Source organism: Cajanus cajan, chromosome 3, assembly GCF_000230855.2.
Source record: "Cajanus cajan strain Asha chromosome 3, NIPB_CcT2T_4, whole genome shotgun sequence".
In the NCBI taxonomy this organism is placed as follows: Eukaryota; Viridiplantae; Streptophyta; class Magnoliopsida; order Fabales; family Fabaceae; genus Cajanus; species Cajanus cajan.
In genome coordinates this window covers 80,487,449-80,506,019 of record NC_138519.1, presented here as the reverse complement: position 1 = coordinate 80,506,019, position 18,571 = coordinate 80,487,449, and the positions used below count along the sequence as shown (strand labels likewise).

Sequence of the window (18,571 nt, the reverse complement as noted above, 5' to 3'; positions counted from 1 at the left end):
ACATCAATTAGAGGAATGAAATTAGTTAGTTATGCAACATAATTAAATTTAATGTAATATTTTTCATTAACAAATACACAACTCTATGAATAAATTATATGTAATTGATAGGATAATAAATAAGTTTTTTTTTTTATAAATTGATTAGTTATGTAGAAAAATAATATCATGTTTTACCAATTATTTCTAAAAGATAATAAATAATAAAATTATATAATGATAAATTGTCATTAAAAATGCATATAGTTATAAAGTGAAATTTATAGAAAAGAGTAAAAATAATTATAAAAATAAAGTTAACAAAAAATTGTGTACATCAAAAAATTCAATCCCCTTTATTATAAAAGAAGACATTTTATTAATAATAATATTTAAGAAATTTGAGTAATATGCAACTAATTTTTTATTTGAATTTTGTTATCGCTATATATAATGACAAAATTTGGATAAAAAAATTTAGAAATGTAAAATTAAATTTTTTTATATAAAGGAGCCCCTGTCATAATGAAGATCCACTGACTATATAATTTTTATTGAAAAAAAAAATTGAGCAAAAGAATTGAAAGTTTGAAATAAATATTTTTTCAAATTATTAAAAGTTAATTTTAAATTTAAGAGATGATTTATTTATTTATTTTCCACTTGTATTTAAGGTTAAAAAACGTACTTAAATCTTGATCAGTCATTTCAAAATTTTCACTACAAGAGTGACAACACATACTCTTGTGTAAAGAAAGAAAAAACCTTTGGTCGAACACCTTCTCTGCACAGTGCACCATGTTTGGCTCTGCGCAACCTTCTTCTCCTTTCGGCACTCCCTCTTCAACCCCCGCATTCGGCACACCTTCTTCCACACCTGCGTTCGGTACACCTTCCTTCGCTACACCTTCTTCCACACCAGCGTTCGGTACACCGTCTTCTACACCTGCGTTCGGTGCTTCTTCTACACCAGCGTTCGGTTCCTCCCTCTTCTCCACACCCTTCTCTTCTCAACCGCAACAACAGCAACAAACGCCACTCTTTCAACAACAACAACAGCCACAACCTTCTAACGCTTTCGGTTTTCAAAACTCCCTCGCGCCGCCGCAACCCTCTCCGTTCTCAAATGCTCAATTAACCACTCAGATGGCCAACGTGGCACCTGTTCCGTTCTCTCTCGCGGATCGCGATGTTCAGGTTTTTTTTTTTTTTTTTCTTAATCATTTTTGTTTTCTTTTAATTCTTTATTGAATGATTTTGTGGGTTGTGTATGCTATCCAACTAGGCTATCCTTGATGCTTACAAGGAAGATCCTGGAAACCCCAAGTACGCTTTTAAGGTACCCTCCTCACTGTCTTCATTGAAAAAAGATTACAAAAATGTCACCTTTGTGAAGTTCTTGTGTATGATGTTAGCCTCGTTTGAGTTATGAGCAGAGTTAATATATACTCGGGTATGGATTTCATAATATGCACTTTTTTTTTTCTTTCATAATTTTGAAATTAGGGTTCAAGTTCAAGTCCACATTAACATTTTTTTTTCTGATGCTATGTGGCAAATGTTGGAATTGCAGTTTTTTGTTGGTCTTCACTTTTTCTCAGATTGATGTTGGTGTGTTGTTCAGTGTAACAGAACCGCAGTTTTTGTTCATTTGTGAATTAAATGATGTCTCCTTTGTGAAGTTCTTGTGTTTTGTGTTAACCCGATTTGTGTAACGAGCAGAGTTAGTATAGATTGATGTTGGTGTGTTGTTCAGTGTAACAGAACCGCAGTTTTTGTTCATTTGTGAATTAAATGATGTCTCCTTTGTGAAGTTCTTGTGTTTTGTGTTAACCCGATTTGTGTAACGAGCAGAGTTAGTATATACTTGGGTTTGGATTTCGAATATGCACCTTTTTTTTTCTTCATAATTTTGAAATTAGGGTTCAAGCCCAAGTCTACATTAACATATTATAACTTTGATGTTATGTGGCAAATGTTAGAATTGCACTTGTTTGTTGGTCTTCGCGTTTTCTCAGATTGGTGTTGGTGTTTTGTCCAGCATTTGTTGTTCAGTGTAACAGAACCGCAGTTTAGAGTGAAGCCTGCTGGTGTGTCAGACGTAAGTTTGTGTTTTTTTGTTTTCCAGTAAACACTCTAGTTGGCTGCTTCTTTTACTTTTTTTTTTTCCAGCACTGGCTAATTATGGGAATAGTTTATGTTGCTAGATCATGTGGGCAGAGGCGATGGGTAAGCTTGAGGGTATGGAAAGTGCTGACAGAGAACGTCTGTGGCCACAACTTGCTCAGGGTTTTAAGGATCTTTCACAACGTCTTAAGGTAAACATTGAAATGACAACTTTCTTCCCTTCCATTACAAAACATCCGAACAGTATGATAATTTTATTTTATTTTACTGCATTTTGTTCCATTTCACTTATAGTGATTTTACATAATAGAGATGTGTAAATTTCGCTTTGTTAACAACTAGAAGAGTACTAGTAACTTAATATATGATCTTTCGAAGAAAATTTATGTTCATCTGTGGCTTTTTTGGCATGTTTCTGTAGTTCATTTTCTAGATATCTTGCATAAATGGTCATCAATTTCAAATTTTGGTGTACTTAATAAACATTGATGCCTGACAAGTGAACTTCATTTTACATGCAAAAGTTATTTAGGATCCATTGAGATAAACTTTTCTAAAAGCACTTCTAAGAGATAAAAAATAGAAAGAGAAATTGAAATAAACTTCTATATAAGCTAAAACTATCTTATGCATAAGTTAAAAATGAGATCTTGGAAAAGCTAATATGAGAGAGCTTCTACAAATATCTTATGCATAAACTAGTTTTAGCTTATAGAGGATCTTTTTCCATTTTTCCTTCTTAATTTTCTCTCTTAAAAGTGTTTCTGAAGAAGTTTACTCAAATAGACCCTTACAAGATTAACAGAGGATGTCAATATTTTCAAACCAAGATTAAAATGTATAATCAGATAGGCCAAGCTATGCTAAAAATATTATGGACAATGATAAAAAGGATAAGTAGACACCCCGACAATGTTTTTTTGAAATTAAGGTGAGTTGGGTGCTTTTAGGAACATAACATGATTAACATCTCCAATGGTAGTAAATTTAGATAAATTGTCACCGAACCCTGTATTTACTGATTTTGGCTTTTCTGAATGGACTTCTCACTCATTACTAGGTAGACATTTAAATGATAAAATGACTATATAGTGATGCTTTGAGTATTGTATTTTTTGAGTTGTATCCATCAGTCAATATTTGATGCAAGAAATGGAGAATGCACCAAATTATGATATAGAAATTGATGAAATCAGAGCATGGATATAATCTAAGCCTAAGCCTTGAGGATAAATTTTTTGCTTACATTGTCACGCAGATACAAGATGAAGTCATTGTTTCTGATGCAGAGAGATTACGTGTAACCCAAAGCAATGTTAAAATGGTAATGCTCTCGCCGTTGCTTGCCTAGAGAAATGCTAATTTGGTACTGGTTTTTCTATTGTGCATTGCTGAATTGTCTTTCCAATTGTTTGATGCCTTTTGCAGCTCCAGAGACATTTTCAAGCTGATACTCTTCCGTGGATTCAAAGGCTGAAACAAAAAGAACAAATTCTACAGCAACGTCTTTTAAGAGTAGGGACAACTATTATGTTTTTGAGAAGTAGACTGTTTTCTTGATTGTAGAATGAATCAATTCTCCAGCACAATATTAGCTATTGTAATAAGCATTTGATACAAAGTTTTTACATTTCTCATTTCATCTGGTGTTCTCTTCCTCTCTCCGATTATCTGCCCCTAGTAGCTTTTTGATTCTTAAAGTCACAATGATGAATTATAACAAGCATTTTTTTATTCGTTGCCCCTTCATTATATCTTCTCATGTTTTGATTCAAGGTAATGAGAATAGTAGAGGCTTTGGAGGGAAAAGGCTGCCGTATACCCTTAACAAAAGGGGAAGCTGAACTTGCTGAGAAATTAGCGACAATAACCAGACAGGTAGAAATGTTATCCAACACCATCTTCTGCCTATTACTTTTTGTTGCGGAGATGGAACTTAAATGGAAATATCTTTTCAGCTGAAAGGATCTGGATCGGAATTGTCTAGAAGGGTACAAAATCTACTAACTGTATCTCGTGGTAAAGCGAACAGCAATGGATTTGGTGGCTCCGTTTATCTTCCGGGGTCAACCAAAATTCATGAACAGAGTCTTACTGACCTACAGGAGGTAAAGATGCAACCAACTTGAGAGATTTATTGCTCAACATCTTGATTTTTTATTTGTGTTTTTGCTTTTTTGTTTTTTTTTTAAAAAAGCTTATTTGTAAAAAAGATAATGCATCTGACACACAATGTAACGATGGCCCATTTTGTGTGAGCAGGTTTTACAGCAGCAGATGGAGGCCATTGGAAGACTTGGCGGTGTTCTGAAGCGAGATATACGGGATATGGAGATTATGATGCATGAGGACACAGGAATGGAAATGGGAATTTAATCTCAACTTAATCGAGAAATCTTGAGCCTTCTTGCGTTGTATCCGCATTTTGTTTATATATTTTTAATCTATTATGATTTGGAAACTAATGTAACGAGCACATCAACATATTATGTGCCCTTTGTGCTGTTGATCGGAAGTTCCCATCCCTTAACTTTGAGAAAGCGTTATGCAAATTTCTGCGTTGCTACTTTGTAAACTTTAAATGAAATCAAAATTTGCTATTAAACTATTTTATGACATTAAACAACAAAATTATGCATCTTTATTTTAGGTATCTTTGGGCTGGAAATTTTTTATATTAGTAAGAAAAATTATAAAGTAACAGCGAAAACTAAATTTATTTCTTCGTGTATTCACTTCAACGCTCCCACCACTTGGTAGTTAGACTGGACTCGAAGTGTTTAACTCTACATCATTAACAGTTGCATTTTATTTTACTTTTTTTTGGGTAATACAGTCGCACTTTCTTTAATTTATTTGATTTTTTAAAAAATCAATTAAAGTGGAATTAGTTAATATTAATCTATGTAATTTGTTACCTCAATACGAATTATTCGTTGTTTAAAAATATCCTCCATGCTGTCTATTTTTTGTAGCATCGACAATACCAGTCTGTATAATTATTAGTTAGTAGCGTAATTCAGATTCGAAGGCATCATATTGATAAATTTTCGGCGGTCATCAAGATTTGAGAGATCCCCAACCGTAAGCTAGCAATTTGAATTCCATGTAGTGAAGTTTACTGTGGGGATTAATGTGGCAAAAAACCCACCCCTTAACAACCAAAAAAACAGATAAATTAACTATATGGTGAAACAATGAGTGTCAATGGCTTCGATGAAATCATGTAAGTAGAAACTTTCAGTGTAGATCTGCAAATCATTTTGCACATGAAACTGCGGTAGAGCATAGATCGGACGCCCCTGCAAAGCATCAAAATTCTAAATTGTTAGTGATGATGATTACCATTTCTAAATTGTTAGTGTTGACGATTACCAGAATGAACTTGAAATAAAAGAAGGCACAATCATATGAATAAAAAAAGTCAAGGGAAAATGTAGCCATAACTTTCCTATGCCATAAAAAATCAACAGTTTTATGTAAGGGAAGAGTTGATCATAAAGGAAATCAGATGTAACAGAAAGATATCTGAAAGTATCAAATCAAGCATCCTTTCAGAACTTCTTGAGCCAATTAGAATATCTTGCGTGCTTTGACCAAAAATGTTCCACATAGCTGATTGAGTTTCAATTTCTTTAACAAGTTTATGGTACAATATTTCCTTGAGCAAATCATATTTGTCAGTAAGTTCCCAAACATGGTTACAATTACAACTGGTTTGACTTCTAAACATCTGTACAGAAGAATTTGAGATGGTCCATGAAAGGGTAGCACCATCAACCATCAGATCTCCGTTGAAAGAAGGTGCCATGCCTATATATGGTTTAGAAACTTTCTTAATATTTTACGGGGGAAATTACTCATGAAGCATATTATTCCGTAACATAAGTTTCCTGACTAGTATATATTTGCCCACAAAAAGCAAAAGACAACTTACCATTGAGTAAAACATCTCAGAAGAAGATTATCGAAACACCCATCATAAAGCAACCCACAGCTACCCATGGGCTTAAACGTTCACCTGTTTAGGTAAACACACAAACATAGTCAAGATAGTATCACTAATTAGATTTCATATCTCATGAAATATATAATTCTTTTATGGTGAAACAGGGCATACGCCCAAACAAAAAAAAGAGTTACATGTGGATAAACCAAGGAGTAATGACTTATCAAGAATGAGCAACTGAGTTAAATATATATTTTGTTCTCAATTACTTTATAGCATTTTCTTGTATAGCTTTGTAAACAAAGAATCAAACAATGAAAATCTATTCTGCCACATATCCCACCATGCTGGTGCAGCATTAAATGCAAGGCAACAAATTGAAGTACTACAAGGCAAAGCTAGAAATCTAATAACCATTAAATGCAAGGCAACAAACTTGAGTACTACAAGGCAAAGCTAGAAATCTAGTAACCGGTGCCACAACCAACCTTGTGAAGGACCCCATAAGTAGCAACTAGAAGATCACAAGGATAAAGAATTATTGAGAATGGATGTTCCATGATAACTAAAAGATTTATGAAAATGATAGATAAGTAATAATGTAGCATGTTGAAGCTCAAAAGGATATACTATATAGAGTATAGGCAGTATACTTAATTGATAATGGATATTCCACAATAACTATAAGATTTATAAAAATGACACATAAGTATGAAAAACACCAAGAGGAAAGGTTGAGATTGTAAAGGATATAATCATGATTCAGTACACAAGTAAAATGAGGATGGAACCATAACCCAACCTTTTTATATTTGCATCACTAGTAATGTATCCCCAGTTATCCACTGGGAATAGGGAAGTCATAAACAAAACTATGTTCTTTGGTCCAAGTTAATTAATTCAATGTATGTTAAACTTGACAAATCTGAAGTCATCAAGGAATCAATCACATGGGAAAAAAGCAAAAAATCATCACAGAAGAAATCAAATGAAAACTTCCAGGGTAACCCATTTTAGGACTCCTTCCAACCCTCTTTCCAAAGCTTAAATAAAATAAAAAATAATTTTAAAAATGAATATAAAACAGATGTAAAAAAATAACAATGCAGCAGCAAATCAAACAAGAGACAGCTACCTATTCTTGCCGCCTTCCAGAAGAAACCACGAAATCTGTCAGGAAAGCATGTATGTCATCAAGTCAGTTAGTTCAGCAAGTTCTAATAATCTGTCATAAAGAATGAAAACACTAGCAAAATATACATCCAACAGTTAAAAAAGAATACAATTACAATAAAGACCTTATGATAAATTGAATTTTGAACATGTAAAATTCAAATGTACATATTATCAAACACTTAAAAAGAAAAGGGAAGGGTAAGCGAATATAATGCAGTAAATGGTGATTTTCCTTCCCTTTGTTTGAATGTTCAAAATTAATTGTAGAGGAAATTTAAAAAGTTCATAAGAATTAGTAAAGGAAGGTCTTTGAGGGGTGACATGATAATCCCCAATTTTCTTTCACTCATTTCATAAACTCCCAAAGAAGAGAAAGGTTCAAAGTAAACTCTCCCTTCCCTCTCCCTTTATTCTCCTCTATCCAACCATGCACAATAAGAGTATTGAATACTATGGTATTGCTTTCTACAGACAGAGTTGCACCAAAACCAACATTGCTAATAAGATCTGCACAGCTACGTAGCTATGCTACTTGAATGAAAAATTATCAACATACACAGAAACTGTTTAAGTATCACAATCCAAATTTACACATGGCAAGAGAAGTAGATTTATATACCCAGTTTTCTGGTCAAGGATTGCCGGAAACTGCATCTTGAAATAAGTGCAGGCACATATGCCCAGAAGTATCACAGTTAGAAATGAATGGAAATTGAAAAGCGCAGACTGAAACCAAAAAAAAAAAAAAAAAAAAAAAAAAACGGATGTCAATGGCAATTAAACACTATCAATAGATTGTGCAAAAAATGATTCAAAATTTTCAGTTTCCTCACCATCTCAACGTATTCTTAGAATTTACCAATCTTCACCTTTCTCTCTTCAACTCTACAAAAGATACCATTAGCAATCACATTAAACCCTTGACACAAAACAAGTTACAATGATGCAAGTAACCAAACAATGGAACGCACAAACAATCATAAATTAGAAAAGCGCTTACACTATCTCAATTAAGTTCAATTATAAGCCTCCTTTTAGGAAAGTAAAAAAGCAAACCCTAATTTTTTTTATTTTAATAATGATAATAATGAAACAAGTAGATCCTGAATAGCTAGATGGTTACGAGATTGTGAATTTAGGCAAAATAGAGCAAAACGAAATTGAAGATGGATCTACATAAAATGAGTTTATTAATTAAAAATATGAAGTAGCGTAGAAATTGAAAACTGTGATTTGTAATAAAATCAGAGAAATAGCGAAACGAAGAAAACAAATCAATTACTCAAATCGAAGTTGCAAGTGTCGCTGCCGGAACAAATGTGAGCGTCAAAATTTCCGGTGAAACAATCGTTCGCCGGAAGAATACCCTTTTAGTGTTTAGTTCTGTTCTTTACTTCATCTCTTTCCTTCTTACTTTATTTTCATTTCGTGAGTATATAAAGATTTTTACTAACCTTTTAAAATTTATTTTAAATATATTTTTCTAATTGGTAATTATAAAAATAAACAAAGTTATATATTTTCTACCAAAAATCAAAGTTTTATATTTTAATTAAATTAGTTTAAATATATTTTTAATTGTTTTAAATTTATGATAAATTTTTTAATCTTTTAAAATTAGAATTAATATTTTTAGTCATGTAACTTCAAAAGAAAAATTATTTAATCCTTATACTTAAGTTTTTTATTATAGAATCTATCAAATATTATCATATAAATTTAATTACTTATGTTTTTACTAATGAAAATATTATATTAAACCTAGTTAATATTATAAAATTATATTAATTTGTCAATTTTAAATATATAAAAACTAAAATAAAACTTTTGAAAATTCAATAATTAAAAATATAATTTTAAATTTAAAAGATAAAAAATAAATTTATCCTAAATTTAAAAGATTAAAAACATATTTAAGGAAAAATAAAATAAAAGCATTGCAACCTAGGTAATATTAAATTTATAATTTTTTGCATTGTAATGTTTTTTGATGTATTTACCAATTATTTTATTTTTATAAAAATAAGCATTAAAAATATATATTTGAATAAAATATATTTATGGATATTAGTATGTATTTAAATAAATAGTTAGAATTTAAAAAAAAATCCATGTATATATATTAAATTACATACATATTTTAAAATATATATTGTAATTATTAGTATTTTGTATAAAATATATTTTCATCGTAAAAAAAAAGTAAATATACAATAACTAAGAAAATAATTATATAATTATTAGATATGTATTCCTACTGTTGTTAGTCTTTTATATGTTGTGAATTTAAATTTAAACTATTATGTTCCTTGTAAAATAAAAAATAAAAAAAATCAACTACTTTTCCTGTAAGAAACGTATCAAAATATTTGAATCTTGTAGATTTTGGGCCAAACGACTAATAGATCAGTTTATTTTGGGCCTCAGCATATTTGTAAGGTTTGTGATATATGCACCTCCTTTTTTCTATAAGTACACCTCCTTTTTTAAAAAAAATAATTAAATTTTAAAATATTCTTAATTTTTTTATTTTAAATTTTAAATTTTAAATTTTACATCCATAATATTTAATTTAGTACTTTTTTTCACATATCTTTCATCTTTTTTTTTAATTTTTACATGCACCCCTACCTTTCTTTCACTACACCTATTTTGGTAGCATGTGAAAACTAAAAGAGAAAAAAAAAAGTGTGTGAAAAAGGGTACTTACCAGAGTCAAATCCTTCACCGGCAAAGAGCCTTTCTTATGCTAGTTATGGTGGGGCTAGTCCTTTTTTTCTATTCAAAATGACTGTAAAAGTATATTCATATTACTCTTAGTGACATTGAGCGGAAAGAGACTTTGGGAAGAAGAGGGGTGTGGGATGTAGGGGTGCGGGGAAGGGGTGCGGATAAAAGAGGTGTAAATTTAGGAATTAAATTTTTTTTAAAAGGATAATTTAGACATTTTATATATATTTTTTTTTTAAAATAGGGATGTATTTATACGAGAGTTGAGGTATATTTAACATCTGCCTATTTGTAAATCTTAGGACTGCTTGTCATATGGATCAGATACTGCTGTACATGGGTTAGAGGATTAAATGACTCGGTTAGTAATACCTTTCCCGATATTAATAATCTGCAATAAGTCACAGTTTAAAATAAAGATAAAAAAACCAAAATTTTACAAAATAAATGGATTAAAAAATACTTCGATAATAATACATCCTTAAATAATTAAGACCATTGTGCTCAACCTCAAGTGTCTACTAATGAAATTAAATGATAAATAAATTTGCAAAAATACTAACCAAGCTAAAAATATAATTAAAGAAAAATATTAAGTCTTTAAGTCTCTTTAGTTATCAACATTACTCATGTTCTTAAAACAACACTTATAATTATATATAATTTTAGTTAATAAAATAAATAAAAAAGGATGAATTATTGTGAGGAAGTTCAATGTTTAGTTTTTTTTTTCATGAACTCGATTCATTAAATGCTTGCAATATATAGTTTTTGATAGTTAAATATTATTTTAATATAAATGAGAATTAAATTTTATAGTAACAACATATCTTATGACAAATCTTATAATTATTAGATAAATTTTTTTGGTTAATCCAATGTGTAGTCTATGACAGATAACTACATTGAATTGATTTATTTTAAAAAAAACAATTTTTTTAAATCTAACTAATTCATTTTATCAAATATGATTTGATTATAAATGACCTAAAATCTGGCACACAAAAATCCAAAAATATAGTATTTGTATTCAATTTTCCAAAAATGAAATCCTAAAATTTGTTTTATGTAAAGTAAATAGCAGAATTTTTAATAACTAAATACTAATATTTTAATATGTGTATTTTATAGATTAAATGTTTAATATATATATTTTTTTTAGTAAAAATAGGAAAGATTACAAAGATGGTAGTAATGAAGATTGAACTTAAGTCCTCATGTTTCTAACTACCACAATCTCTTCCCACCTAGTTACTAGGCTTGAACCACTAGTAGGTATGTTTATTATATATAATTAAAATTTATAATAAACTATATAAATAAATATTATATTAAATATATAAATTATATTTAAAATTTATATGCATAGATAACATTGATATTATATTTTTTTACTTTAGATGAATAATTTATACTATAATATAAAATTATTTTAATAATTGATAATTTATGAATGTTTTAATTAAAAAATTTATTATAATTATTTTGAGAAATTAACTTTTAATTTATAAAGAAATAAGATAGATAAATAAATAAAAACTGAAATAGAAATTAAGTCTCTAAAAAGGCTATTGGATGAGGAAATAGTGCTGGCTATGGGGTTCGAACCCATGCGCAGTTAACTGCAGAAGATCTTAAGTCTTCCCCCTTAACCTCTCGGGCAAACCAGCTAATTTGCTATTAATTATGTATATAATATTGAGTCTTAACATTCTCTTTCTATTATACATAAAAATTAAAAACACGCTTTTTGGTTCCCGCTTTCCCTTTTCTAGTGGTATAGTAATAGTAGTGGTCATGCACAGAACGTGGTTACCACTTACAACTTACTACTTATGCCAAATGAGGAAATCACATGCAAATCACTGTCTATCATTAATTCCAATCTACTAAAGTAGTTTTTTATTTTATTTTTTATTTTGCAATATTTATACTAAGGATTTAATATTCGTTAAACAAACATTATATCAACAATATAATTAAAATGATTAACATTTTTTTTAACAAAAACACTAAAACCCACAGAGAGAGAAAAGAGTAATATTTACATCGGTTAATAGAGCTAAATGTAAAAAGGACGGAAGGATATCAAACATCCTCACTTAACTAGATTAACATTTTATTTATACACTAACAATTGAATTTTTATATTGTTTGGAGTGTCAATATAATAGATAATGACATTAATGTAAATAATACTTATAGTGTACAAATATTTTTAAATATAAATCTATTTGTTTAATTATATCATGACTAAAAATAATGAAATTAAGTTTATCTAAAATTAGCTTTGTAAAATTTAAATACAAGTGTGATGTCTATATCGTTGTCACAAAGCATGGATTTAGTTGTCCAATGACAATAGTTGAAATTGAAAGGACACTCAAATGATATATTCAAGATTAGTCATAACAATAAGGCAACTCGTTACAAATTAGTATAATGAACATTAAACCTATTTAAATGAGGACCACTTTCCCATCATAATGCATTTAAAAATTTATAATTGCGTTCACAATGGAAACTTTCTACATTTGTTTTCCTTCTTCTACATATTATCACTTAAATAGTTTAATTTAGTTTTAATTTCATTTTTTTAATATATATGATTTATAAAATACTTAAATACATATTTGACCCCTTAACATAAGTATCACAAATGTTAATATATATCTATATATATATATATATAAATAAATAAGTAATTTTATACGATGAGGTGACACATGTAAAAAGCAAATAATATTACAAATTCATCCTTATTTCTAAATATAATGTTTAACTACTAAACTAATAATCAATAATTATCCTAAACCAACCCTTACACTCATTTGATTTTTAGTATAAAAAAAATATACGTAAAAAAACTATTAATAATAAGGTTTGAACCAAAGCTTACTCTTATACTCTAATTTTAGTTGAAATAAATTAATTACAAATTTTAATTAGAAATTATCTTAAAATATACGCATTATTTATTTTACTAACACATTTCAACTACAAATCAATTATATATATATATATATATATATATATATATATATATATCAGATGTTTGTGAGATTTTTTAATGGATGCTTCCTTATTTTTTATACCTATATTTTAATTAGAATGTATTAATAATTTATAACTAAAATTATATATTTTAAAATAAAAAATTATATAACTTACTAAAATATTCTTAAAAAAAACAAAAGCAAAAAATATAAATAATAGACTTAATTTTTTTCAAGTCTCTATAAAGTAAAAAAAAAAAAGATTGATTTTAGTTCCGGTAAAGATTTTTTTTTCATCTTTCTAAATTTTTGAAAGCATTGTTTTTTGTCATCATAAAATGAGTAATTTTTTCATTTTGGTTCTTATAAAGTGTTTTATTTGATTTTTGTTGTTCATCTAAATTTATTAATTTTAGTTACTAACGGTGATTTTAAATTAGATAAATATTATTTATTTTAAACTTATATAAAAAAAATTAAAATGTCACTAACATATTTAGATAACACTTGAAACTGTACTTTAACCTTTTGAATGAATAAAAAAAATAATTAAAAATAATTAGATAATAACATAAACTTAAAAATAAAAATAAAAAAGTTGTTCTAAGTTATAGGGAAGAAAAAAGAATTTGCAGAAAAAAAATGAAAGCTTAATCATTTTACAAGAGGTTAAATATTTTATTAAAAAAATTTGCATTGAAATTCGTGCAACCATTTTAAGTTACTTATTCCTTTCTCTTTCGCCCAGTTTGAACGGATTGACACCGAAAGTGAGACTCAACTCTCTTTTTTTCTTCTCATATTTTCACCCGCCAAAGTGGAGTTTTTATTTTATTTATTTATTTATTTATTATTATTATTATTATTTATAAAAATGGTGTAATCCTTACATTTTTTGTTCCAATATTCTTGTAACAAACAAAATATAAATTAAAAGAAGTAAAAGTAAAACAAAGACTATTCATTTTTTTTTTACAATTGCAAAGTGTTAAAAATATTTAACATGCACTCATTTTCTTTTTCAATTCATCATTTTTCTTTCTTTCTATTTCCTTTTTCTTTTGCACATGCACCCCAAAAATGAACTGATTGCTCTAGCTAACTTTATCATTGGTCTAGTTACGTGACGAATTCATAGTAGGGTTGATAGGACCATATCAAAGTTCTATTCCACCTTAGCCTTTGATGAAGGGAAACACCCAAACGCATCATCCCTAAAATTACGGAACGCTGTGGGACTATGATTCAACGTCGGTTGATATTTGTGGTTCAAGACACAATTTGTGGTCTCTTTTGTGCCCACATTTCTAAATTATAAACACAAATTTCTCTCTTCCACACTCCTATCAGTCCTATGTGGACACTTCCCCTGCCATTCAAAAGATACACTTCACTGTTTATCACAATTCATTCCTCTTACAACTTATAATACATTAAATTTTAGGTATACATATTTAATACTCATATAGTATACTACACTTATTTTCATATACAAAAAACAATTACCTATGCATAGATATTAAAAAAATACATTTAATTTAATTGTTGATGATAAATTTATCTTATCAATATATATATATATATATACTGAAACTATCTTTATACTATTTTTTTTAATTAATACTTATATATCTTCTAATTAATTAAAGTATATGACTTATATTATTTATTTATTGTAATTAATACTCATTTTTTCTTTTGTACATGCTCTTTAAAGAATTAAAACAATACACTTAAACTAAATAATGTTTTTGTTTTAAAAAAATAATTAATTTATGAGATAACATGAATTGAGTCTTTTATAAAGAAACAAATAATAATTTAAATTGAATCTTATAAATAAAAAAATGCAGCAGTAATTTTATGTAATTAAAATAAGATTGTTAGTTTAATGTAAAAAATATATCTTCTTCACAAAAGTTTTAAAAAGTTTATGATATGGAGAAAGAAACTCATTGTAATGTAGAGGTTTTGAGCAAATCAAAGAGTTTAATTCAGTTTATTGAGTAAAGTGTGTGAGTTGTTGCAAACTTTCTTAATATCATTCTCAAAATTAAAAATAAAGGACTTATAGTAAATATTATTTAGTGAAGACTTTTAGTTAAATTTTAAAATATGAATTATAAGATTTTGGAGTCAATCATATGCAGTTGTCTTCAATTTTTTTTAAAAAAAAAAAAAAAAACGACAAACATGCTGAGATTTGTGAGTTGTTACAAATATCCTTATTAACTTGTTCCCATATATAACAAAGGAGGCTTAGAACAAATCTTAGTTTAGCCAAGTATTTTAGTTAAATTTTAAATTATGTATCATAGGTTATATGTGATAAAGAGTCAATCACGTTAGCTGAGTAAATGAGTTACCGTAAATTTCTTAATATCGTTTTCGTTTCTCATGATAAAAAGGGTTTAGAATAAATTTTCAGTTAAATTTTAAAATATGTATAATAAGATTTTGGAGTTAAGTTAATGACGCTAACTCTGTTAAAGTGTAGTTGTCTATGATAAAAATTCAATGACGCTAACATTCATTGGTCTAATATTCAAGAGTTAAGTAAATAAACAATTCATCAATTATTATTTTGAAAGCATTAATTAATGCACGTTTGACAACCCTTGCATTTGAAAAAAAAAAAAATTGTTTATAAAAAAATCTTTCTACAATTTAGTAAAAATAAATGATTTCCATAAAAAGCTAAATTTAACAAGTAATTATTATGTACCCTAAAAGAAATCTGAATGTACCAAAAACAAGTGATTATTATATAACTATCCTTTGAATACATCACAGCTTTTTTCTTTGGGTAACAAATAATACATCACAAATTAATAATGACGTATAGCTAACCAATCAGTTGCATTTTTTCCAAAATAGAAGATGAATATGAAATAATTAAATTATGCACTGGTTGACATTCCTCTTATTTAGAATTAAATTAAATAGTTGCATAATTTATTTCTTGATCCAGTGTACCGTAGAAAAAAAAATTATGTTAAGGCAGTAAGGCTACATCAACATTACATGGCTTGGAGGAATCATTCTTACTCAGATTTTTTTTTCTTTATTTACCGAAAAATTTTGAATTTACAAAATTGATTTCAGGTGAAAGCGTGCTCAAGAAAGATGATTTATGTTGAATAATATTTGTAAGAAAAATAATTTAAATACAGTAAATATTATTCAGATAGCGTAGATAAAAGTTGTTTTTAGATAAGTAATTTTAACTAATTTTGGTAATTCATTATGTAAGCAAAATAGTTTGTTTTAACCAATAACATAGCAACCCTAAGCCTGTAGTTCAGCGGTAAGGGTTGATCCACGCTTAAGCAAGGCCAGGGATTCGAATCCTGCCTTGTGTATGCAGCTTAGAGCTGTCAAAATGGGCTCAGCCCGGTGAGCCAACCCGGCCCACCACGGGTTCGAGCCGGGTTGGGCTAAAAAAAATTTGAAAATTTTAATACGGGCCAATTTTGAACCCGGCTCACTAACAGCCCGGCTCACCCGGGTTGAACCCGTGGTGAGCTAGGCTGACCCACCAACCCGTTAAAAAAAAAAACTTATGCTTTAAATTTCATTTTATTGGGCCCAATTGGCCAAATAAGCATGAGGATTTAAATTATTAGGCCCAAAAGAATATTTGAGATGATTTTGAATTATATTTATTTACATGAGATTATTTACATTTTATTTGATTATATTTAGAATTATCATTTAATTATGATTTTGGGCTTTAGTTGTATATTAAACAAAATTACATTTTTTTTAAATTAGGTGAGCCAACCCGTTTAACCCACCAACCTGTGGTGGGCCGGGCCGGGCTCAATTTTTTTGAGCTCACTAATAAATGAGCCGGATTGGGTTGGCCCACCAAATGCTCAACCCGTGGTGGGCCGAGTCGGGCCGGGCCGGGTTACCCGTTTTGACAGCTCTAATGCAGCTGTGTTAGAAGTTTGGTTTGTCAAAACATATTCATAGACTTCAGTTGATAAATGAGATATGTACGTTGTGTCAGTGTATATGTGGTGCAATATATTCCATTGTCAAAGTAACGTAACAAAGTCAATGTAACGTGACATCATTATTTACAGGTGTTGATTAGTTAGGCTATGAGATTAGACCAAAGGAACACTTAAAATATTAAATTAACACAACATTTTTCTAAAATACCACTACTATATATATATATATATGTGTGTTAATTCATTACTTATCCAGATTTACGTTACATTAATATTTATTGCTACTAATTAAAATGATAGCATCAATGAAGTTAGCCTTTTAAAAGATAATTACTTTAGTTTATCACCGAAAAAATGATTTGAGTGTGTGTTACTTTATTTTAAATCAACTATTGATTTAGTGGTGGTGGAGAATTTATATATTATACAATATTAATTTCTAATATTGTTATTACCATTATATGAAAAAAAATATTTCAAAAATAGATATCATCAATTATTTTATGTCATAATATTCAAATTATCAATATAATATTAATAAAACTTATTTTATTATGTAATATCAAGCATAAATATATTAGTCTGTCAATTCAAATATCAAGCATATAAATAAATAAAAGATATATATTTATAAATATTTATAAATAACCATAAATATATTTATAAATAACCATAAATCAATAACACATAAATATATATCAAGCATGAGAGTGCACCACACAAAAGATACATTTTCACTTATTTTTTTATTTATTAATTTCTATTTTGAGCATCAAAATCCTTACAAATAATATCTTTAACGTTATTATAATATGACAATTTTTAAACATTGTGATCCGGCGGGAGGCATAAACATAGCATGATGGGAGTCCATTTTTAAACAGTGTGATCGGGGCGATGCATAAACATAACATGATGGGAGTCAATTTTCTTTTAATACTTATATGTAAAAATTTTAATATTCTAAATAATTTATTATTATTATATATATATATATATATATATTTTATCTCTTTTTCTATTACATTATATACTAATCTCACTCCCCCCCTTCCCCTTTTTTAATTAAGTATAAATTAACATGATAATTTTTTTATCTATCCATCTATAATTTTTTTTTAATAAATTTTAGAAAGGCAAAAAAAAAAAAAAATTTAAAAATGATTTTGGTACATTTTTAGAAAATGGAGAAAAATGGCCCCTCTCCTACTCCCCTCCCTCCAACCCTCATTGTGATATACTCGACTAGATTTGGTTAGACTTATGAAGATACATTTTCATTTATTAACTTCTATCTTGAGTACGAAAATCCTTACAAATAATAATTCTAACATTATTGTGATGTGGGATAGTTTAATCATCGTGATAGACTTAATTTTCTTAGACTTACGAAGATATGTTTTCATTTATTAACTTCTATATCTTGAGCATTATGAGTAATATCTCTAGCATTATTGTGATGTGACGATTTTTAAACATGAGAGATGCTTTGACTAGAATTTTTTGGACTTGGGTAGAACCTTATTTCTTCACCACGACAGTACTTAATAAACTAATCCTACGCAACAACTCATAAAAAAATGGCTTAATCAAATACCCAAAACACGTACATGAATCTTAATACGAGAAGCACATGAATCTGCTTATTTTTT

General features: G+C 28.3%; 2 protein-coding genes and 1 non-coding gene across 4 annotated transcripts; 1 reads left to right on the top strand and 2 right to left on the bottom strand.

Annotated features, from left to right (window-relative positions):
- Positions 1-681: 681 nt before the first annotated feature.
- On the top strand, positions 682-4,714 carry LOC109796196 (nuclear pore complex protein). Its single transcript, XM_020355871.3, has 9 exons — positions 682-1,176; positions 1,265-1,318; positions 2,021-2,080; positions 2,187-2,297; positions 3,365-3,430; positions 3,535-3,621; positions 3,883-3,984; positions 4,065-4,214; positions 4,369-4,714. The coding sequence occupies exons 1-9, from the start codon at positions 778-780 to the stop codon at positions 4,480-4,482; spliced, it is 1,143 nt and encodes a 380-aa protein (XP_020211460.1). The 5' UTR covers positions 682-777; the 3' UTR covers positions 4,483-4,714.
- Positions 4,715-5,124: 410 nt separating this feature from the next.
- Positions 5,125-8,673, bottom strand: LOC109798311 (kish-A-like protein). Of its 2 annotated transcripts, none has more exons than XM_020358911.3 (6): positions 8,514-8,672; positions 8,065-8,116; positions 7,851-7,957; positions 7,191-7,225; positions 6,044-6,127; positions 5,125-5,408 (listed from the first exon to the last, which is right to left on the bottom strand). In XM_020358911.3, the coding sequence occupies exons 2-5, from the start codon at positions 8,065-8,067 to the stop codon at positions 6,060-6,062; spliced, it is 213 nt and encodes a 70-aa protein (XP_020214500.1). In that variant the 5' UTR covers positions 8,068-8,116; positions 8,514-8,672; the 3' UTR covers positions 5,125-5,408; positions 6,044-6,059. The 2 variants fall into 2 exon arrangements, with proteins under 2 accessions (XP_020214500.1, XP_020215274.1); XM_020359685.3 differs by lacking the exon at positions 5,125-5,408 and adding an exon at positions 5,542-5,919 and having other exon boundaries at positions 8,514-8,673.
- A 2,875-nt stretch (positions 8,674-11,548) lies between these two features.
- TRNAL-UAA (transfer RNA leucine (anticodon UAA)) lies at positions 11,549-11,631 on the bottom strand. The gene has a single exon. It is a non-coding gene; the product is annotated as a tRNA-Leu (tRNA).
- Between the last annotated feature and the right edge of the window lie 6,940 nt (positions 11,632-18,571).